Source organism: Rhinopithecus roxellana, chromosome 19 (genome assembly GCF_007565055.1).
Source record: "Rhinopithecus roxellana isolate Shanxi Qingling chromosome 19, ASM756505v1, whole genome shotgun sequence".
Taxonomy (NCBI): domain Eukaryota; kingdom Metazoa; phylum Chordata; class Mammalia; order Primates; family Cercopithecidae; genus Rhinopithecus; species Rhinopithecus roxellana.
The window spans coordinates 48,706,371-48,724,166 of record NC_044567.1 but is presented as its reverse complement, the minus strand read 5'-3'; the positions used below and the strand labels follow the sequence as shown (position 1 = coordinate 48,724,166).

General features: G+C 40.5%; 1 protein-coding gene across 2 annotated transcripts in view; it reads right to left on the bottom strand.

Moving 5' to 3' along the window:
* SUZ12 (SUZ12 polycomb repressive complex 2 subunit) overlaps nucleotides 1–17,796 on the bottom strand; it is a 66,142-nt gene that overhangs the window by 17,260 nt on the left and 31,086 nt on the right. For both annotated transcript variants that reach the window (XM_010372982.2, XM_010372983.2), the window contains 4 exons: nucleotides 12,749–12,834; nucleotides 10,209–10,440; nucleotides 9,304–9,397; nucleotides 2,345–2,450 (listed from right to left, as the gene is read on the bottom strand). In XM_010372982.2, the coding sequence (XP_010371284.1) occupies nucleotides 2,345–2,450; nucleotides 9,304–9,397; nucleotides 10,209–10,440; nucleotides 12,749–12,834 (518 nt within the window). The remainder of the gene's footprint in view (nucleotides 1–2,344; nucleotides 2,451–9,303; nucleotides 9,398–10,208; nucleotides 10,441–12,748; nucleotides 12,835–17,796) is intronic.

Sequence of the window (17,796 nt, the reverse complement as noted above, 5' to 3'; positions counted from 1 at the left end):
CACTATAAACTGTCAAACTTTGTCAAACTGTCAAAAGTAGTATCTCTGCATTTGCATGCCTTTGAACACTAATAAAGTTGAGTATTGCTTTAAAAGTTTGCTGGCCATCTATATATATTTTCTAAGAACTGCATGATAGTCCTTGACACATATTTCTTATTACACTGCGTATCTTTTTCTTGTTTTATAATTCACAATATTACGTATTCATAATATTAGCATTTTGTGCTACAAATATTTCCCCCATTCCATAATTTGTTTGTAACTTTAGATTTTTTGCAATATAAAAATGACTAATTTTAGGCCGGGCGCGGTGGCTCAAGCCTGTAATCCCAGCACTTTGGGAGGCCGAGACGGGCGGATCACGAGGTCAGGAGATCGAGACCATCCTGGCTAACACGGTGAAACTCCGTCTCTACTAAAATACAAAAAAAAAAACTAGCCGGGCGAGGTGGTGGCGCCTGTAGTCCCAGCTACTCGGGAGGCTGAGGCAGGAGAATGGCGTGAACCCGGGAGGCGGAGCTTGCAGTGAGCTGAGATCCGGCCACTGCACTCCAGCCTGGGTGACAGAGCGAGACTCCGTCTCAAAAAAAAAAAAAAAAAAAAAAAAAAAGAAAAAGAAAAAAAAAAATGACTAATTTTAACCAGGCAATTTTTACTTTATGCTTTCTTACTTTTAAATCATCCTTAGAAGGGTCTTCTTCACTGTAATATATTAACATTCACCTATTTTTTTTCTATGCTTATGAATGTTCATTTTTACATGTTTATGAGCCTTCTGGAATGTATTAGGTCTAAGATTATTTCCAGATGACTGGAGAAGAGTTGTCACAATTAATGAACAGTTTGTCTTTCTCACAGAGCTATACCACTGCCTTTATCATAAACTACATTTCAAATATACAACAAACTATTTCAGGACTATGCCTGAATGATATGCTTGTCTATTCCTATGCTTATACCATAGGGCTTAAGTTCTCTTAACTTTACAGTATATTCTACTGTATATTGTATATCATACTAAAACTGGTAAGTAAAAATTCTCAAAATATTTTTCTAAAATTTCCCTTTGTATTACTAAACACTTATCCTTCTAGATTAACTTGGAACTAATTTTATGGCTTAAAAAAAATCCTTATGAGATTTTGCATTGGATGGTACACTGACTTAACATATTTAGAAATAAAGGACATCATTATAGTTTTGAATCTACCTATTTAAGAAATGTATGGATTCCTCTTTATCTCTTAAAAGAGTTATTTTAAGTATGCTTAATCTAAATTCTGCAGACTTCTTAACAAATGTATTACTAGTCATTCCTTATTACCTGCCATTACAATAAATGGAATTTAAAATAGCCATTAACATTTATTGAGCACTTATTGTATGCCAGGCACTGTACTAAATATTTTATTATTTCATCTAATCCATCAATTCTATGTCTCGTTTTACAGGTGAAAAAACTGAGACATGGATAAATAACTTGCCAAACGCCACATAGCTAGGAGCAGAGATTTGAATCAGGCAGTCTGGCTCTAAAGAATGATGCCGGCCGGGCGCGCTGGCTCAAGCCTGTAATCCCAGCACTTTGGGAGGCTGAGACGGGCGGATCACGAGGTCAGGAGATCGAGACCATCCTGGCTAACCCGGTGAAACCTCATCTCTACTAAAAAATACAAAAAAACTAGCCAGGCGAGGTGGCGGGCGCCTGTAGTCCCAGCTACTTGGGAGGCTGAGGCAGGAGAATGGCGTGAACCCGGGAGGCAGAGCTTGCAGCGAGCTGAGATCCGGCCACTGCACTCCAGCCTGGGCGACAGAGCGAGACTCCGTCTCAAAAAAAAAAAAAAAAAAGATGCCTTCCATGTGGCTGGGCGCAGTGGCTCACACCTGTAATCCCAGTGCTTTGGGAGGCTGAGGCGGGCGGATCACAAGGTCAGGAGTTCGAGACCAGCCTGGCCAACATGGTCAAACTCCGTCTCTACTAAAAACACAAAAACTTAAGCCAGGCGTGGTGGCACGTGCCTGTAATCACAGCTACTCGGGAGGCTGAGACAGGAAAATCGCTTGAGCCCGGGAGGCAGAGGTCGCAGTGAGCCGAGACCATGCCACTGCACTCCAGCCTGGGCAACAGAGCAAGACTCCGCCTCAAAAAAAAAAAAAAAAAAAGGATGATGCCTTCCATTAAATGCTCTGACTAGATCATTTGATCATTTACTTGTGTTTTTTAAAGAATAAAAAACAAAGGACTTTACTTCCAACATGAATTAGCATTTGGGGAGGAAAATATCAATCAAAAATGGGAGTTCATAACTATAACGTGCTCAACCTTCTAAGTAGTCCATACCTTCCCATCAAGAATAGTCTCCCATGTTGCTCTTTTCTTGCTTATTGGACATTCTTCCATTTCCTGCATGGCTACTTCATATTCCCCATCTAAAAGCTGTAAGCGCCTGTTAGACAAACACATATACTTTAAAGTAACCTGTGTTATTACTATAAGTACACAAATTCTACATCTTTAGATTTATACTAAAAGCATTTATTAAATTTATACACTAGCTTACATACCCGACAAGATTTAAAAATACAGCTACACTCCAGTCCTGATGAAAGCAATTTTAATGATGTACACTAAAAACTGTATTACTAGGGATTCATTACTGTAGCTACTCAGATATAACTCGAAACACATAAAGTATAATATGCTTGAGGTCTCAAAACCTGGTACGTTGTCAACATTAAATATAAAGCATATGTACAGGCTTTATTTATTTATTTGAGATGGAGTCTTGGTCTGTTGCCCAGGCTGGAGTGCAGTGGTGCAATCTCCGCTCACCGCATATCTCTGCTGCCCAGTTCGAGCAATTCTCCTGCCTCAGCTTCCCGAGTAGCTGGGATTACAGGCGCATGCCAACATGACCGGCTAATTTTTGTATTTTTAGCAGAGACGGGGTTTCACCATCTTGGCCAGGCTGGTCTTAAACTCCTGCCCTCGTGATCCACCCACCTCGGCCTCCCAAAGTGCTGGGATTACAGGCGTGAACCACCACGCCTGGCCCAAGCTTTATATTTTTAAAAATAGAACAGTGTTACAATGGTTGTCTTAGGGAAATACTAAGAATTCTATTACTTTTAACTACTGTAATTGTTTGAACTAGAATCCTTTACTTTTATACTTGACCAGTAAACTGATGACTATGACAAATCTAGTAACTATAGAATTCTGGGGGCACCTGGCACATATAGGTGCTCAATAAATATTTCATGGAACACTAATTGAATCAAATAATTCAAATATATTCATACAATATAGTTTTAAGGTGTGTGTACATACATGTCTATGTATAATTTATTTTTTCCATACTTTAAACACTAGTAACCACTACTACTCTAAACACTATTCTTCAACCATGCTCAGTAATTAACTGTATATATCAAGAATGTGGCTTCTCTTCATCACTCTTAGAGAAATTCTATTAGGTAAAAACAGCTGACATTTATTGAGTGTTCACTATGTGCCAGGCACTATTATAAAGATTTTACATGGTTCATTTAATCTTCCCAACAATGCTATGAACTACGTACTATTATTCCATTGCCAGAAGAGAAAACTGAGGCAAGAAAAGGTTAAATAACTTGCCTTAAAATGAAACCATAAATAGCCAGAGCTAGCAAATGAATCCAGGTGTCTGTCTCTAAAGTCTCTTAAAACCAAATAATTGAGACTTAAGAATTTTTGTCTTTTCTCTATGCTGTACAACTTAAATTTAGTCAACTTCAATAGTACATATCAGCAAAGCCATTCAATTATTTTAAAAACTAATTTATTCAAATAGGCAATAAATTCATATATTTCTAAATCAAAACAGAGCTTCCTTATGCTTTTACATAGATACATACTATTCCATTTTATGGATGTACATTTGATAGTTACAATCCAATGCACTCTCCTATCTGTAATGTACGTGGAGACCTTTCCTCCAGTCTCATCAAGTGCTTTATCAAAAGTTTTTTGGTCTCTGTCAATCTGATAAGTGAAAACATGCATCTCAGTGTACTTTTAATTCAGATATTTTATCGTTTAAATTGTTTAAGAACCATATATATCTATTTTGGTAAACTTATGGTTTCCTTTGCCCATTCCTCTATTGGGCAGTGGTCTTGTAAAATTCCTATGACCTTTTTACATTCAAGAATGAGATATCTACCTATAAAACGAGTTGAAAATAATTTCTCCCTGTCTTGTCATTTCCATTTTGACTTTGGTTATGGTGGCTTTTTTGTTTTCTAAAGAAGTTTTTCATTTTTATTTTGTTCAACCTTGCATTCTTTTCCTATATGGCTTTTGAATTTTCGTTATTATTTCAAGGAATTAACTGGATTTTTTTTTTTTTAAAGACAGTCTCACTCTGTCACCCAGGCTAGAGTGCAGTGGCACAATCATAGATCACTAAAGCCTCAGACTCCTGGGCTCAAGCGATTCTCCCACCTTGGTCTTCCAAAGTACTAAGATTACAAGTGTGAGCCATTGTTCCCAGCCCTCTGTGAGATTTTAAAAACAATTTTTACATACCTAACATGCAGATTTTGGCTTAAAAACACTATTCTTCTATAAAGAATCATGCGTGACTCCTTGAAGAAATCACAATTTCAGAGCAGAGGTAAGAAAAGGAGAAGGTAGGCCGGGTGCGGTGGCTCATGCCTGTAATCCCGACACTTTGGGAGGCTGAGGTGGGAGGATCACCTGAGGTAAGGAGTTCGAGACCAGCCTGACCAACATGGAAAAACCTCGTCTCTACTAGAAATACAAAATTAGCCAGGCATGGTGGTGCATGCCTGTAATCCCAGCTACTCAGGAGGCTGAGGCCGGAGAATCGCTTGAACCTGGGAGGCAGAGGTAGTGGTGAGCTGAGATCGTGCCTTTGTACTCCAGCCTGGGCAACAAGAGTGAAACTCCGTCTCAAAAAAAAAAAAAAAAAAAGGAGAAGGAATTCTGGTATATCTTACTATTCTAGAAGATCAGGAAAAACCAGCAGCAACAAAACAGGACACAGAAGCCTACTTAGAAGGGTTCCTCCTGACCAAATATGAGACAATTTGAGCATTAAAATAACAGTATCAACAGATTAAAACTAGTTGAATAAAAATAAATTTGTTACTCCATACCGATTTTAAAATACCAAAGCTGGGAAAAGGAATGCTCTTTTTTTTAAATTTACATATAACTTTTCTTAATTTTTTTGTTTTTTTCATTTTAGGGACAGGGTCTTGCTATGTTGCCCAAGCTGGTCTCAAACTCCTGGGCTCAAATAATCTTCCCGTGTTGGACTTATAAAGTGTTAGGGTTACAGGCGTCAGCCACTATGCTTGCCTGTTTTTATATATATATATTTATTTTAGGGTTGGTCAAGTGAAGCAGTGGGAGCAGAGAAGGAACGCTCTTCTTTACAGAAAAATGCAAACTAATAAATGTGGAAGAAATGTTAGAAAATTACCACTTCCCAACTGCCAAAGGAACAATTTTATTCAAGCAAAAATAAGCAATCGATGCTAAAACTATTAGGTGAAAGGCTATGGGAAGAAAATGGATATTTACTCAGCTTCATGTATTAGTGTAAGAATTATATGGTAATTTATATAAAAGGGGAAAAAAGTACTGTTACAATGGAGAAATACTGTGAACAGCATCTTAACCGAGTGATCAAACCTAATATTACCTTTGGCCTGTGATATATAAAGAACACATCACTCATTAGAATCCCTGCCAAAAATGTTTAACCTGAGGCTAATCATGAGGAAATCATCACAGAAGTTCAAATTGAGATACATTCTGCAAAACTACAGCCCTATACTGGGGGAAAAATGTCACAAAAGGTAGTGGGAAAGGGTGGGGGACTATTCCAAATTGAAAGAGACTGAAGAACTATGACAACTAGCTATAGAATTGGGGTGGGGACAGGACAAATTATAAAGGACTTTATTGAGGTCAACTGGGGAGATAGTATTGTATTTGTATTTCAATTTTCCTCATAAGTGTATGGTGGTTATACCAGAAAATGTCTTTGTTCTTAGGAGCTACATGCAACAGAGTTTATAAATGAGAAATAAAGCAAAACCTGCAAACTGTTCAGCACAAAAATAAAATACATACTCACAAATAAATCAAATGTGGCAAAATGTTAACAACAATCGAGATGAAGGGTATGTGGATATTAAATGACTGTAGTATTCTTTAGTATTCTTTCAACTTTCCTATAGGTTTGAATTTTTTTTTTTTTTTTTTGAGATGGAGTCTCGCTCTGTCACCAGACTGGAGTGCAGCGGCGTAATCTCACCTCACTGCAACCTCCACCTCCTGGATTCAAGTGATTCTCCTGCCTCAGCCTCCTGAGTAGGTGGGACTACAGGAGCGCACCACCACGCCCAGTTAATTTTTGTATTTTTAGTAGAGATGGGGCTTCACCATGTTGGCCAGGATGGTCTCGAACTCTTGACCTCGTGATCCGCCTGCCTCAGCCTCCCAAAGTGCTGGGATTACAGGCATGAGCCACCACGCCCGGGTAAATATTTTCAAAATAAGCTGCTGGGTGGAAATTCTCCCAGTTTCTTCTTGGCACTTTTTCTTTAAAATATAAGCATTATCTTTTTCTTACAAGAAATGTGTTAATGTACGTGTCAGGTACAGAGAATAAAAAAGAAAAGAGAACATACCCCATAGTGCCTAAAATAGAACAATTAACAGCACTGATGAAGTCCAATGTGCCTCATTCTAACTGTTTCCCCCCACAGACATGATCCCTATTTTCTAGTACATTTATGGTTTTATTGTTTTCCATTCAAATCTTCGATCCACAATAAAATTTCTGACATTAAAAAGACACTGGGCTGGGCACAGAGGCTCACGCTTATAATCCCAGCACTTTGGGAGGCTGAGATGGGCAGATCACGAGGTCAGGAGATCGAGACCATCCTGGCTAACACACAGTGAAGCCCCTTCTCTACTAAAAATATGAAAAAATTAGCCGGGCATGGTGGCGGGTGCCTGTAGTCCCAGCTACTTGGGAGGCTGAGGCGGGAGAATGGCATGAACCTGGGAGGCGGAGCCTGCAGTGAGCCGAGATCGCGCCACTGCACTCCAGCCTGGGCGACAGAGCGAGACTCCATCTCAAAAAAAGAAAAAAACAAAGACACTGGCCGGGCACGGTGGCTCACACCTGTAATCCCAGCACTTTGAGATGCTGAGGCAGGTGGATGATCTGAGGGCAGGAGCTTAAGACCAGCCTGGCCAACATGGTGAAACCCCATCTCTACTAAAAATACAAAAATTAGCCAGGTGTGGTGGCGGGTGCCTGTAATCCCAGCTATTCGGGAGGCTGAGGCAAGTGAGTTGCTTGAACCGAGGAGACAGAGGTTGCAGTGAGCCAAGATCACGCCACTGAACTCCAGCCTGGGTGACAGAGCGAGTGTCTGTCTCAAAAATAAATAAATAATAAACAACAGGAGGAATGGCCTAGTTACTTTTCCTGGTTCTTTGTCCTATACCTGACAATAAACTGTTAACTACCAGCAAGCAGCCTGGTACAAGAAATGATGGCATAGGTTTCTTCCTCCAATCCTGAAAAACAAATGCTGGATTTGCTTCCTAGACATTCTTTCACTGGTGATATTTTCACTAAAATGTTTCGTTTCCAAACAGAAATTTCATAAATTATTATAAGCCTGTTTCTTGCCATCCTGTACCAAATGCACAGAGGTACACAATGATTATACATGATTTTCTTTCTTTTTTCTTTTTTTTTTTTTGAGACGGAGTCTCGCTCTGTCGCCCGGGCTGGAGTGCAGTGGCCAGATCTCAGCTCACTGCAAGCTCCGCCTCCCGGGTTCACGCCATTCTCCTGCCTCAGCCTCCAGAGTAGCTGGGACTTCAGGCGTCCGCCACCTTGCCCGGCTAGTTTTTTGTATTTTTAGTAGAGACGGGGTTTCACTGTGTTAGCCAGGATGGTCTCGATCTCCTGACCTCGTGATCCGCCCGTCTCGGCCTCCCAAAGTGCTGGGATTACAGGCTTGAGCCACCGCGCCCGGCCTCTTTTTTCTTGAGACAGTCTTGCTGTGTCACCCAGGCTGAAGTGCAGTGGTGCGATCTTGGCTCACTGTAATCTCTGCCTTCTGGGTTCAAGCGATTCTCCTGCTTCAGCCTCTGGAGTAGCTGGGATTACAGACACACACCACTGTGCCCGGCTAATTTATGTATTTTTAGTAGAGACAGGGTTTCACCATCTTGGCCAGGCTGGTCTCAAACTCCTGACCTTGTGATCCACCCACCTCGGCCTCCCAAAGTGCTGGGATTTCAGGCGTGAGGCACCCCACCTGGCCTTCTTTCTTTTTTTAAAAAAGATGGGGTCTTGCCTAGGCGTGGTGGCTCACGCCTGTAATCCCAGCACTTTGGGAGGCCAAGGTAGACGGATCACAACGTCAGGAGACTGACACCATTCTAACACGGTGAAACCCCGTCTCTACTGAAAATACAAAAAATCAGCTGGGCGTGGTGGCACGCACCTGTAGTCCCAGCTACTTGGGAGGCTGAGGCAGGAGAATTGCCCAAACCCAGGGGGCAGAGGGGTTGCAATGGGCAAGAAAAAAAAAAGATGGGATCTCACTTTGTCACTCAGGCCGGAGTACAGTGGCATGATCACAGCTCATTGCTGCCTTCAACTCCTGGGCTCAAACAATCCTCCCATCTTAGCCTCCTATGTAGCTGGACCTACAGGTGCATACCACCATGACCAGCTCCCCTTCCTTAATTTTTAATAAACACATAAACCCAAGATTTATGTAGGGCCCAGTCCATTTAAGACTCTTCTCAAATACTACCTCCTCCCAGAGGCTATTTCTATAAATAGTAACCATTTATTCTCTATTTTTCTTCCCAACATTCATCACTAAGTGACATTAGTTGATTTTTTGGGTGGTGGTCTGTTTCCTCCACTAAGTTAAGCTCCATGATGAATACAGGGGTTTTGTTGCCTTCTCAACATCTGGAACAGTGTCTCGCAAAGAGCAGACACTCAGAAAATATTCGCCAAATAAGTAAGCTTAACTGAGCTATCTATCCAAACAGTTCCTTAACGATGTTTATTGTTTTCTATGAAACAAACAAAAATTCAGTGTTTGCAAATTTGTTTTTTCATCCATAATAAAAAGAAACAAAAGCAATGAAATAATCAATATAAATAATTATATTCTGCGTCAGAATGAAAATATTTCCAGAACATTGTGGGAGCCTCACTGGTTCATCAACATTACCTGTTTTTATCAAATACTGTCATTTGTGCAACAAATGTCTTTTCCCCATCCTCACGATTTCGTTTTCTTCTGGCTGGAAGCTCTTCATTGACATCTAAATTTAACAAACATTTCTCATAAATCAAATATTAGAACAAAAATGTGTTATTTATGAGATATAGTCGCTTAAATAAAACATGCTATATTTATCCCAAATGAGGTACAAATTACACTAAAGTTGCAATAATATACAGACTATATGTTTTCCAATTTTGCATTTTTACTATATGTTCTTTTTAACACTCACAACATTAACCCCACATCTTTGCAAATGCTAATGTTTCTGTTGAGAATTATCTTTGCTAGGCAAATTCCTTCTCACTCATGGTAACTCTCCAAACACTTCAAACAATACTTCAAGAGTCAAAGATTATTTCTTCCAAGGTAGTTCTCTGCTGAACTTCACATATACCTGTATTATGCCACTCATCATTTTGCTACAATGATTTATTTCATGTCTATTTCCCTACACTAGGTTGTGAGACTCTGGAGGATAGGACTGAATGTTTTAATCATCTTCAATTAAATTAGATCATCCCCAGCACCTATGTGTTTGTTGAATGAATACCTCAAAGATGAATTCATAATTGTTGGAAGAATAGAGGGATGGGTAGGGGGATAAATATGCAACAAGTATAAAAAAAAGTTCATTGTTGAATCTAAGAGGTAAGTAGATAGGTGTTCACTATAAAACACTTCTCATTGTCCTTTATGTTTGAAATTTTGCACAACAAAATACTGAGGTGGAAGTGAATTCACTGCTTGCTTTAAGACTCAGCACCATGACTATCATGAAGGAACACTGGTACAATCATTTTCAGTGACCATCTTAACCTCCAGTGATAAAATCTAGTAAAAAAAATTACCAATATTTTCATTGGTTTCTCCATTAATCATTCCATTAAACTCTCTTCTTCCTGGACGAGTCACTCTAAATAGCAACGAGTAAGACTTCACCATATGGCTGTTACTAGGTTCAAATTCATTACTGGAAACTGCAAGGGACGGGAAATTTCCAGGTTTTGTTTGATTGAGGTCAGGATTCAAAGGCACCTGCTTTTTACCTGTGGGAACTTGCCTTATTGGACAACTTACATCCTGCAAAGGTAAAGATTATTAAATTATATTTATTTGTACATAAGCAGTAAGAATTACAATAAAACTTCTAATCATAGCTATAAGAAACAATGGGAGATAGACCATGATCACCAAATGGAATGTTAAAATTCTAACCATAGTTCTGAAAATTGTGAAGCAAAAATAAAAATTTGAAATACTTATATTCCAAAATATTAAAGCAATTGACGTTTTCTCCAACATAATGAAATTATAATGACACAGTATATCTAAATTTAGCTAACAGTGATCTCAAACAGTTGTATATTAGAAATATAGAATTAAAAGCATGCTACATATCTCGGTAAGGCTTTTTTAACAACAACAAAAAAACCATGTCAAAATGTTAAACTCATGTACGTTTATCAAATCTCTTAAATATTCTATTTTAACATGACAATGACTAATAGGACCATTAGAAATAAAAAAATGACTAATAATCCCATGGTGAACAGCTACATTATTAAACAGTAAATCCATATAGTTAAAATATGTTTAACAGAAAGGATCATCATCCTTAAAGAAAGAAAAACAAAACTGGTTTTATTTACCAATGATCATATTCTGAGTAATATCCTGTTATTGCACTTTAGTTACACTGATTAGTTACACTGAAAATGCATACTAGAAAAACTGGAAGGATCAGAAGACCTTTATGACAGTATCTTACAGCAGCTACTTCTTTTAAAATAGACTACATACTGTCTAAAAAATTTTCCATTTTATAAGAGTATAAAGTGAAAATTTTGAAATCTCACCCACCCCCAAGTCTTACGCTCTGGAGATGACTAATACTAGCAGTTGGCTGTGTATATTCTTCTAGGAAAATGTTTATCCCTGATACCTTTTTTTGAACATAAGAATGACTGTATTTATATTCGTATCTTATTCTAAGTAATGTATCTTGGATTTTCATACCACCACTTGTTGTAATGTGTATGGAGGTTAGGTAGGAGTAAGGAGTGATATTTCCTTTTTTTTTTCTTTGAGACAGAGTCTCAAAGAAAAAAAACAAACAAACAAACGCTGGAGTGCAGTGGTGCGAACTCGGCTCACTGCAAGCTCCGCCTCCAGGGTTCACACCATTCTCCTGCCTCAGCCTCCCAAGTAGCTGGGACTACAGGTGCCCATCACCAAACCCAGCTAAATTTTTGTATTTTTAGCAGAGACCGGGTTTCACCGTGTTAGCTACTCGATCTCCTGACCTCGTGATCCGCCCGCCTTGGCCTGCTGGATGCTGGGATTACAGGTGTGAGCCACCACACCTGGCAAGGAGTGATATTTCCTAACTTTACATATATTTTTTTTTCTTGAGACAGTTTCACTCTGTCGCGCAGGCTGGAGCTCACTGGTGCAATCATGGCTCACTGTAGCCTCAACTTACCGGGCTCAAGCAATCCTCCCGAGTAGCTGGGACTACAGGCACACGCCATCAGGCCTAGCTCATTTTTGTATTTTTGGTAGAGACAAGGTTTTGCCATGTTGCCCAAGATGCCTGAACTCCTGGGTTCAAGCAATCTGCCCACTTCTACCTCCCAAAGTGCTGGGATTATAGGTATGAGCTACGGCAACCAGCCTTTACATAAACTTTTAAAAATAAAGTTCCACTGCTGCCTCCAAAGTGCCTTAGTCTACTCCCTCCCAATGTTTGAGGCCCTTATGGCCTATGGTCTCGGAAGAATATCAATACTGGGACCCTGGACCCAGACCAGTTCCCACTCCTCTTGAAACACTCGGGGACTTGAGGCAACTAAAGGTAGATCTGTTGGCTTCGATCTGTTGACCAGGAAACATCGTAACACTTGTTTCTATGGTGAAATAACTTCACCTTATAATAATTTGAAGCAATGTATTAATAATTGAATGGCTAATAACACTGACAACAAAATTTCTTTGCCTGAGAGCAGTGTTAAAAAGGATAATCTTATGGAAAAAAACTCTCTCTTAACCCTTATCTAAAATATCAATGGGTACAAATAGCTAAGAAATACGCTAAGAGACTGAAATGGTAGAAAAGCAACTGAATTCATGCCAAATGCTAAAACAGTTTCTCCATTTCCAGACTCCTGTAAGAGAAAGTGTTGTACAGACACTTATTAAAAGACTAGAAAAACTACACAGATACGCGAGTTGGCAAAAGAGGTTATCAGTTTTATAATTAGGCCATCAACATATTTCTTAAGCTTTCAAAATTTAAAACTCAGCTTTAAAATACAATATATATGCAAAAAGATGTCCAATTAAGCAAATTATTCCATTTAATCTATCAATATCATTTTACTGACATTACCTTTCTTTTTTTGTGGCAAACTTTCACAAGCAGGACTTCCAAGGTAACAGAATTTTGTTCATTTTCTGAGTTTTGTGATGGCTTATCTAAATAGAAAATCAGGATTTTAAAATATATTTTAAAAATATATAAACACAGTATTCATTTTGTTAGTAAATCAGGGAATTTAAAACAGATTTCCCATAAGACTTCTCAAAAGTTCACTCATTCTTTTTTCCTCAAATCAGTTCTAAACTTACAGCGAACTCTTTAAAAGCCTTTATATATAGTCTAAATAAAGCATTCACAAGACAAATATAGTCATTGTCCTATATGCTGTAATTTTTTTCCCATTAGATATAGGTTTTGCTCTGTTACCCAAGGTACAGCGCAGTGGCACAATCACAGCTCACTGCAATAAGCTCCTGGGATCAAGTGACCCCCACACGTCAGCACGTTAGCCTCCTAAGTACCTGGGATTACAGGCGTGAGCCACCATGCCCAGGTTGTAAGTATAAAAAATATTCACTGGTCAGGCATAATGGCTCATGCCTGTAATCCCAACACTTTGGGAGGCCAAGACAAGAATATCACTTGAGGCCAAGAGTTCAAGACTGGCCTGAGCAATACAGAGACCTCGTCTCTACAAAATGTCAAAAAATTAGCTGGGTGTGATGGATGGCATGTGCCTGTAGTCCTAGCTACTTCAGAGGCTAGGTGGAAGGATCTCTTGAGCCAAGGAGTTCGAGGCTGCAGTGAGCTATGACCCTGTCATTGCCCTCTAGTCTGGGTGAAACAGTAAGATCCTGTCTCTAAAAAAACATCTATACATTTCTATTTTTTTTTATATATATATACACACATACATATACACACACACACATACATATATTTCCTAACTCCTTTTTTCTTTTTGAGACAGACTCGCTCTGTCACCCAGGCTGGAGTGCAGTAGGGCGATCCTGGCTCACTGAAACCTCTGTCTCCCAGGTTAAAGTGATCCTCCCACCTCAGCCTCCTGAGCAGCTGTGACTACAGGTGCGCACCACCACATCCAGCTGATTTTTTAAATTTTTAGTAGAGATGGTGTTTCACCATGTTGGCTAGGCTGGTCTTGAACTCCTGACCTCAAGTGATCCACCCACCCTGGCCTCGCAAAGTGCTGGGAATAACAGGTGTGAGCCACCACACCTGGCCATATTTACTGAATATTTCTCATTTGAAGATTTAATATCTTTGTTTGTTTGTTTTTCAGACAAGGGTCTGGTTATGTTGCCCAGGCTGGTCTCAAACTTCTGGGCTCAAGTGATCCTCCCATTTTAGCCTCCTAAGTAGCTGAGACTACAGGCACATGCAACTGGGCCGGCTTGAAGATTGAACATTTATGATAATACACTGCTAGTCAAATGTAATTTTGACAAATACAGTTAAAGCTTCTTGGCAGAAAGCATAAATGAAAATAGTTGCAGGAGGGCCGGGTGTGGTGGCTCACACCTGTAATCCCAGGTGGCCGAGGTGGGCGAATCACTTGAGGCCAGGAGTTTGAGACCAGACTGGCCAACATGTTGAAATGAAATCCTGTCTCTATCAAACATATAAAAATTAGGGGTCGGGTTCGGTGGCTCATGCCTGTTGTAATTCCAGCACTTTGGGAGGCCGAAGCGTGCAAATCACCTGAGGTGGGGAGTTCAAGAGATCAGCCTCACCAACATGGAGAAACCCCATCTCTACTAAAAATACAAAAAATTAGCCGGGCATGGTGGTGCATGCCTGTAATACCAGCTACTCTGGAGACTGAGGCAAGAGAATTTTTTTTTTTTTTTTTTGAGATGGAGTCTCACTGTGTCGCCCAGGCTGGAGTGCAGTGGTGCAATCTGGGCTCACTGCAAGCTCTGCCTACCGGGTTCACACCATTCTCCTGCCTCAGCCTCCCGAGTAGCTGGGACTACAGGCGTCCGCCACCGCACCCGGCTGATTTTTTGTTTTGTATTTTTAGTAAAGACGGGGTTTCACCATGTTAGCCAGGATGGTCTCGATCTCCTGACCTCGTGATCCGCCCGTCTCGGCCTCCCAAAGTGCTGGGATTACAGGCGTGAGCCACCGCGCCCGGCTGAGGCAAGAGAATTGCTTGAACCCGGGAGGTGGAGGTTGTGGTGAGCTGAGATCATGCCATTGCACTCCAACCTGGGCAAAAGAAGTGAAACTCTGTCTCAGAAAAAAAAAAAAAAATTAGCTAGTGTGGTGGCACCCGCCTATAATCCCAGATACTTGGGAGGCTGAGGCACGAGAATCACTTGAACCTGGAGGCAGAGGCTGCAGTGATCTGAGATCAAACCACTGCACTCCAGCCTGAGTGACAGAGGAATTATTTTCTGGAAATAGAGATACTGACAGAGTTCACTATCTTATTTACATCAATATCAAGAAAAATAAAAACAAAGTAAAACTGAGCAATCTTTGAACTTTATATATTTTGTCATGTAGATAGGAAAAAAGCTTAATCTGACTACTTTCCAAAAATTTCAGTGATGGATAAACTATGTGTTCTACACAGGTCCCTGAGAACAAAGGGCTAATGAATGTATAAAATTAAATTAAAATTATAAGCTTCTGAAGAATTAAAGTCTAGACATGTCAGAAGCACCACAGAAAACAAAATACGATGACTAGAAATAAGGACTATAAGCAGACCATTACAAATAATTGAAGGAAATCAAAAACAGTAATGCTACCCAGGTTACTTCTATATAAAAAATAGACCACCAGATCTAAGGTAAAAACTAGAAATTACATTAGCTGCTAATACAAATATGAGATTTCAAATTTCTTACACAAAAACCCTAAGGCCAGTCTCAGTGGCTCACACTCATAATCCCAGCACTTTGGGAGACTGAGGTGAGAGAATCACTTGAGCCCAGGAGTTTGAGACCAGCCTGGGAAATGTAGTAAGATTCCATCTTAACAAAAAAAATTTTTTTTTAATTAGCCAGGCATGGTGGGGACGCTTGTAGTTCCAGCTGCTCAGGAGGCTGAGGCAGGAGGATCACTTGAGCCCAGGAGTTGATCACACCACTGCACTCCAGCCTGGGCGACATGAGAAAACCCTGTTTCAAAAAAAAAAAAAAACACAAAACCCAAAGAGTCATTTAAAAGTGGTTATATTAGAGCAGTTTGACAATTGGCAAGGTTGTCTTTTGTCTTTTTCAGACAGGGTCTCACTCTGTCAGTCAGACTGGAGTACAGTGGTGTAATCTTGGCTCACTGCAGCCTCAACCTCCAAGATTCAAACAATCCTCCCACCTCAGCCCCCTGAGTAGCTGAGACTACAGAACAGCTAGGACTATAGGCATGTGCCACTGTGCCCAGTTCATCTTTTTTTACTTCTTATAGATAGGTTCTCCCTATGTTGCCCAGGCAAGCCTCAAGCAATTCTTCTATCTCAGCCTCCCAAGGTGTTGACATTATAGCTGTGAGCCACCATGCCCAGCCTAATATTTGGGATTTTTTGGAGACAGGGTCTCACTCTGTTGCCCAGCCTGGAACAGAGTTGTGCAATCATAGCTCACTGTAACCTTGAATTCCTGAGCTTACGCAACCCTGCCACCTTGGACTTCCAAGTACCTAGAACTACAGGACATACCACTATACACCTCGTTAATTTTTGTACAAATGGGGTCTGTGTTGCCCAGGCTGGTCTTGAACTCCTGGCCTCAAGTCATCTTCCCGCCTCAGCCTCCCAAAATGCTGATTACAGACATGAGTCACCATGCCAGGCCTCATTTTCAATCTTTGTGTCTTACTAAACAATACCAAGACAACTAAACTAGCATGTTTCTAATAATGGTTTTATTCCATTGCATAATAATAAAAAGATATACAGTATACACAGACTTATGATAGACAAGCTGATAAGTATTTTTCCCTTTTTTTCTTTTTTTTTTTCCTGGAGATACAGTCTGGCTCTGTCACCCAGGTTGGAGTACAATGACGCAATCTCGGCTCACCGCAACCTCCGAGTCCCAAGTTCAAGTGACTGCCTAAGTCTCCCAAGTAGCTGGGACTACAGACGCCCACCACGACACCCAGCTAATTTTTTTATTTTTAGTAGAGATGGGGTTTCACCATATTGGCCAGGCTTGTCTTGAACTCCTGACCTCATGATACACCCGCCTCAGCCTCCCAAAATGCTGGGATTACAGGCGTGAGCCACCGCACCCAGCCGTATATTTCCATTTTTAAAACAACTCTAGGCCGGGCGCGGTGGCTCACGCCTGTAATCCCAGCACTTTGGGAGGCTGAGGCAGGCAGATCACGAGGTCAGGAAATTGAGACCATCCTGACTAACACGGTGAAATCCCGTCTCTACTAAAAATACAAAAAATTAGCCGGGAGTGGTGGCGGGTGCCTGTAGTCCCAGCTACTCGAGAGGCTGAGGCAGGAGAATGGTGTGAACCTGGGAGGCGGAGCTTGCAGTGAGTAGAGACAGTGCCACCGCACTCTAGTCTGGGCGACAGAGCAAGACTCTGTCTCAAAAAAATAAAAAACAAAACAAAACAAAAAAAACAACTCTAATTCTTTCCAGCATGCTTTGAGCTTTTACTGGAGTAATATACTATGTAATTTCCTTTTAATAATATCTAAAATATTAATATATGCCATTGGTAATAGAGATTATTTCAGTTGTTTTACTGTTTTTTAAAAACATGACGCAATACCATTAATTCAAAATCTTTGTGCATAAAAGGTTCTACTGAGGAGATTCTTTACCTATTGAAGTTCTAAGACAATTTGTTAAAATCTTCATCATTAGACAGGCGTGGTGGCCCGCACCCCCTTGGGAGGCCAAGGCAGGTGGATCACGAGGTCAGGAGTTCAAGACCAGCCTGGTCAGCATGGTGAGACCCTGTCTCTACTAAAAATACAAAAAATGAGCCGGGCATGGGGCATGTGCCTGTAATCCCAGCTACTCGGAAGGCTGAGGCAGGAGAATCGCTTGAACCCAGGAGGTGGAGGTTGCAGTGAGCCGAGATCACACCATTGCACTCCAGCCTGGGCAACAGAGTAAGACG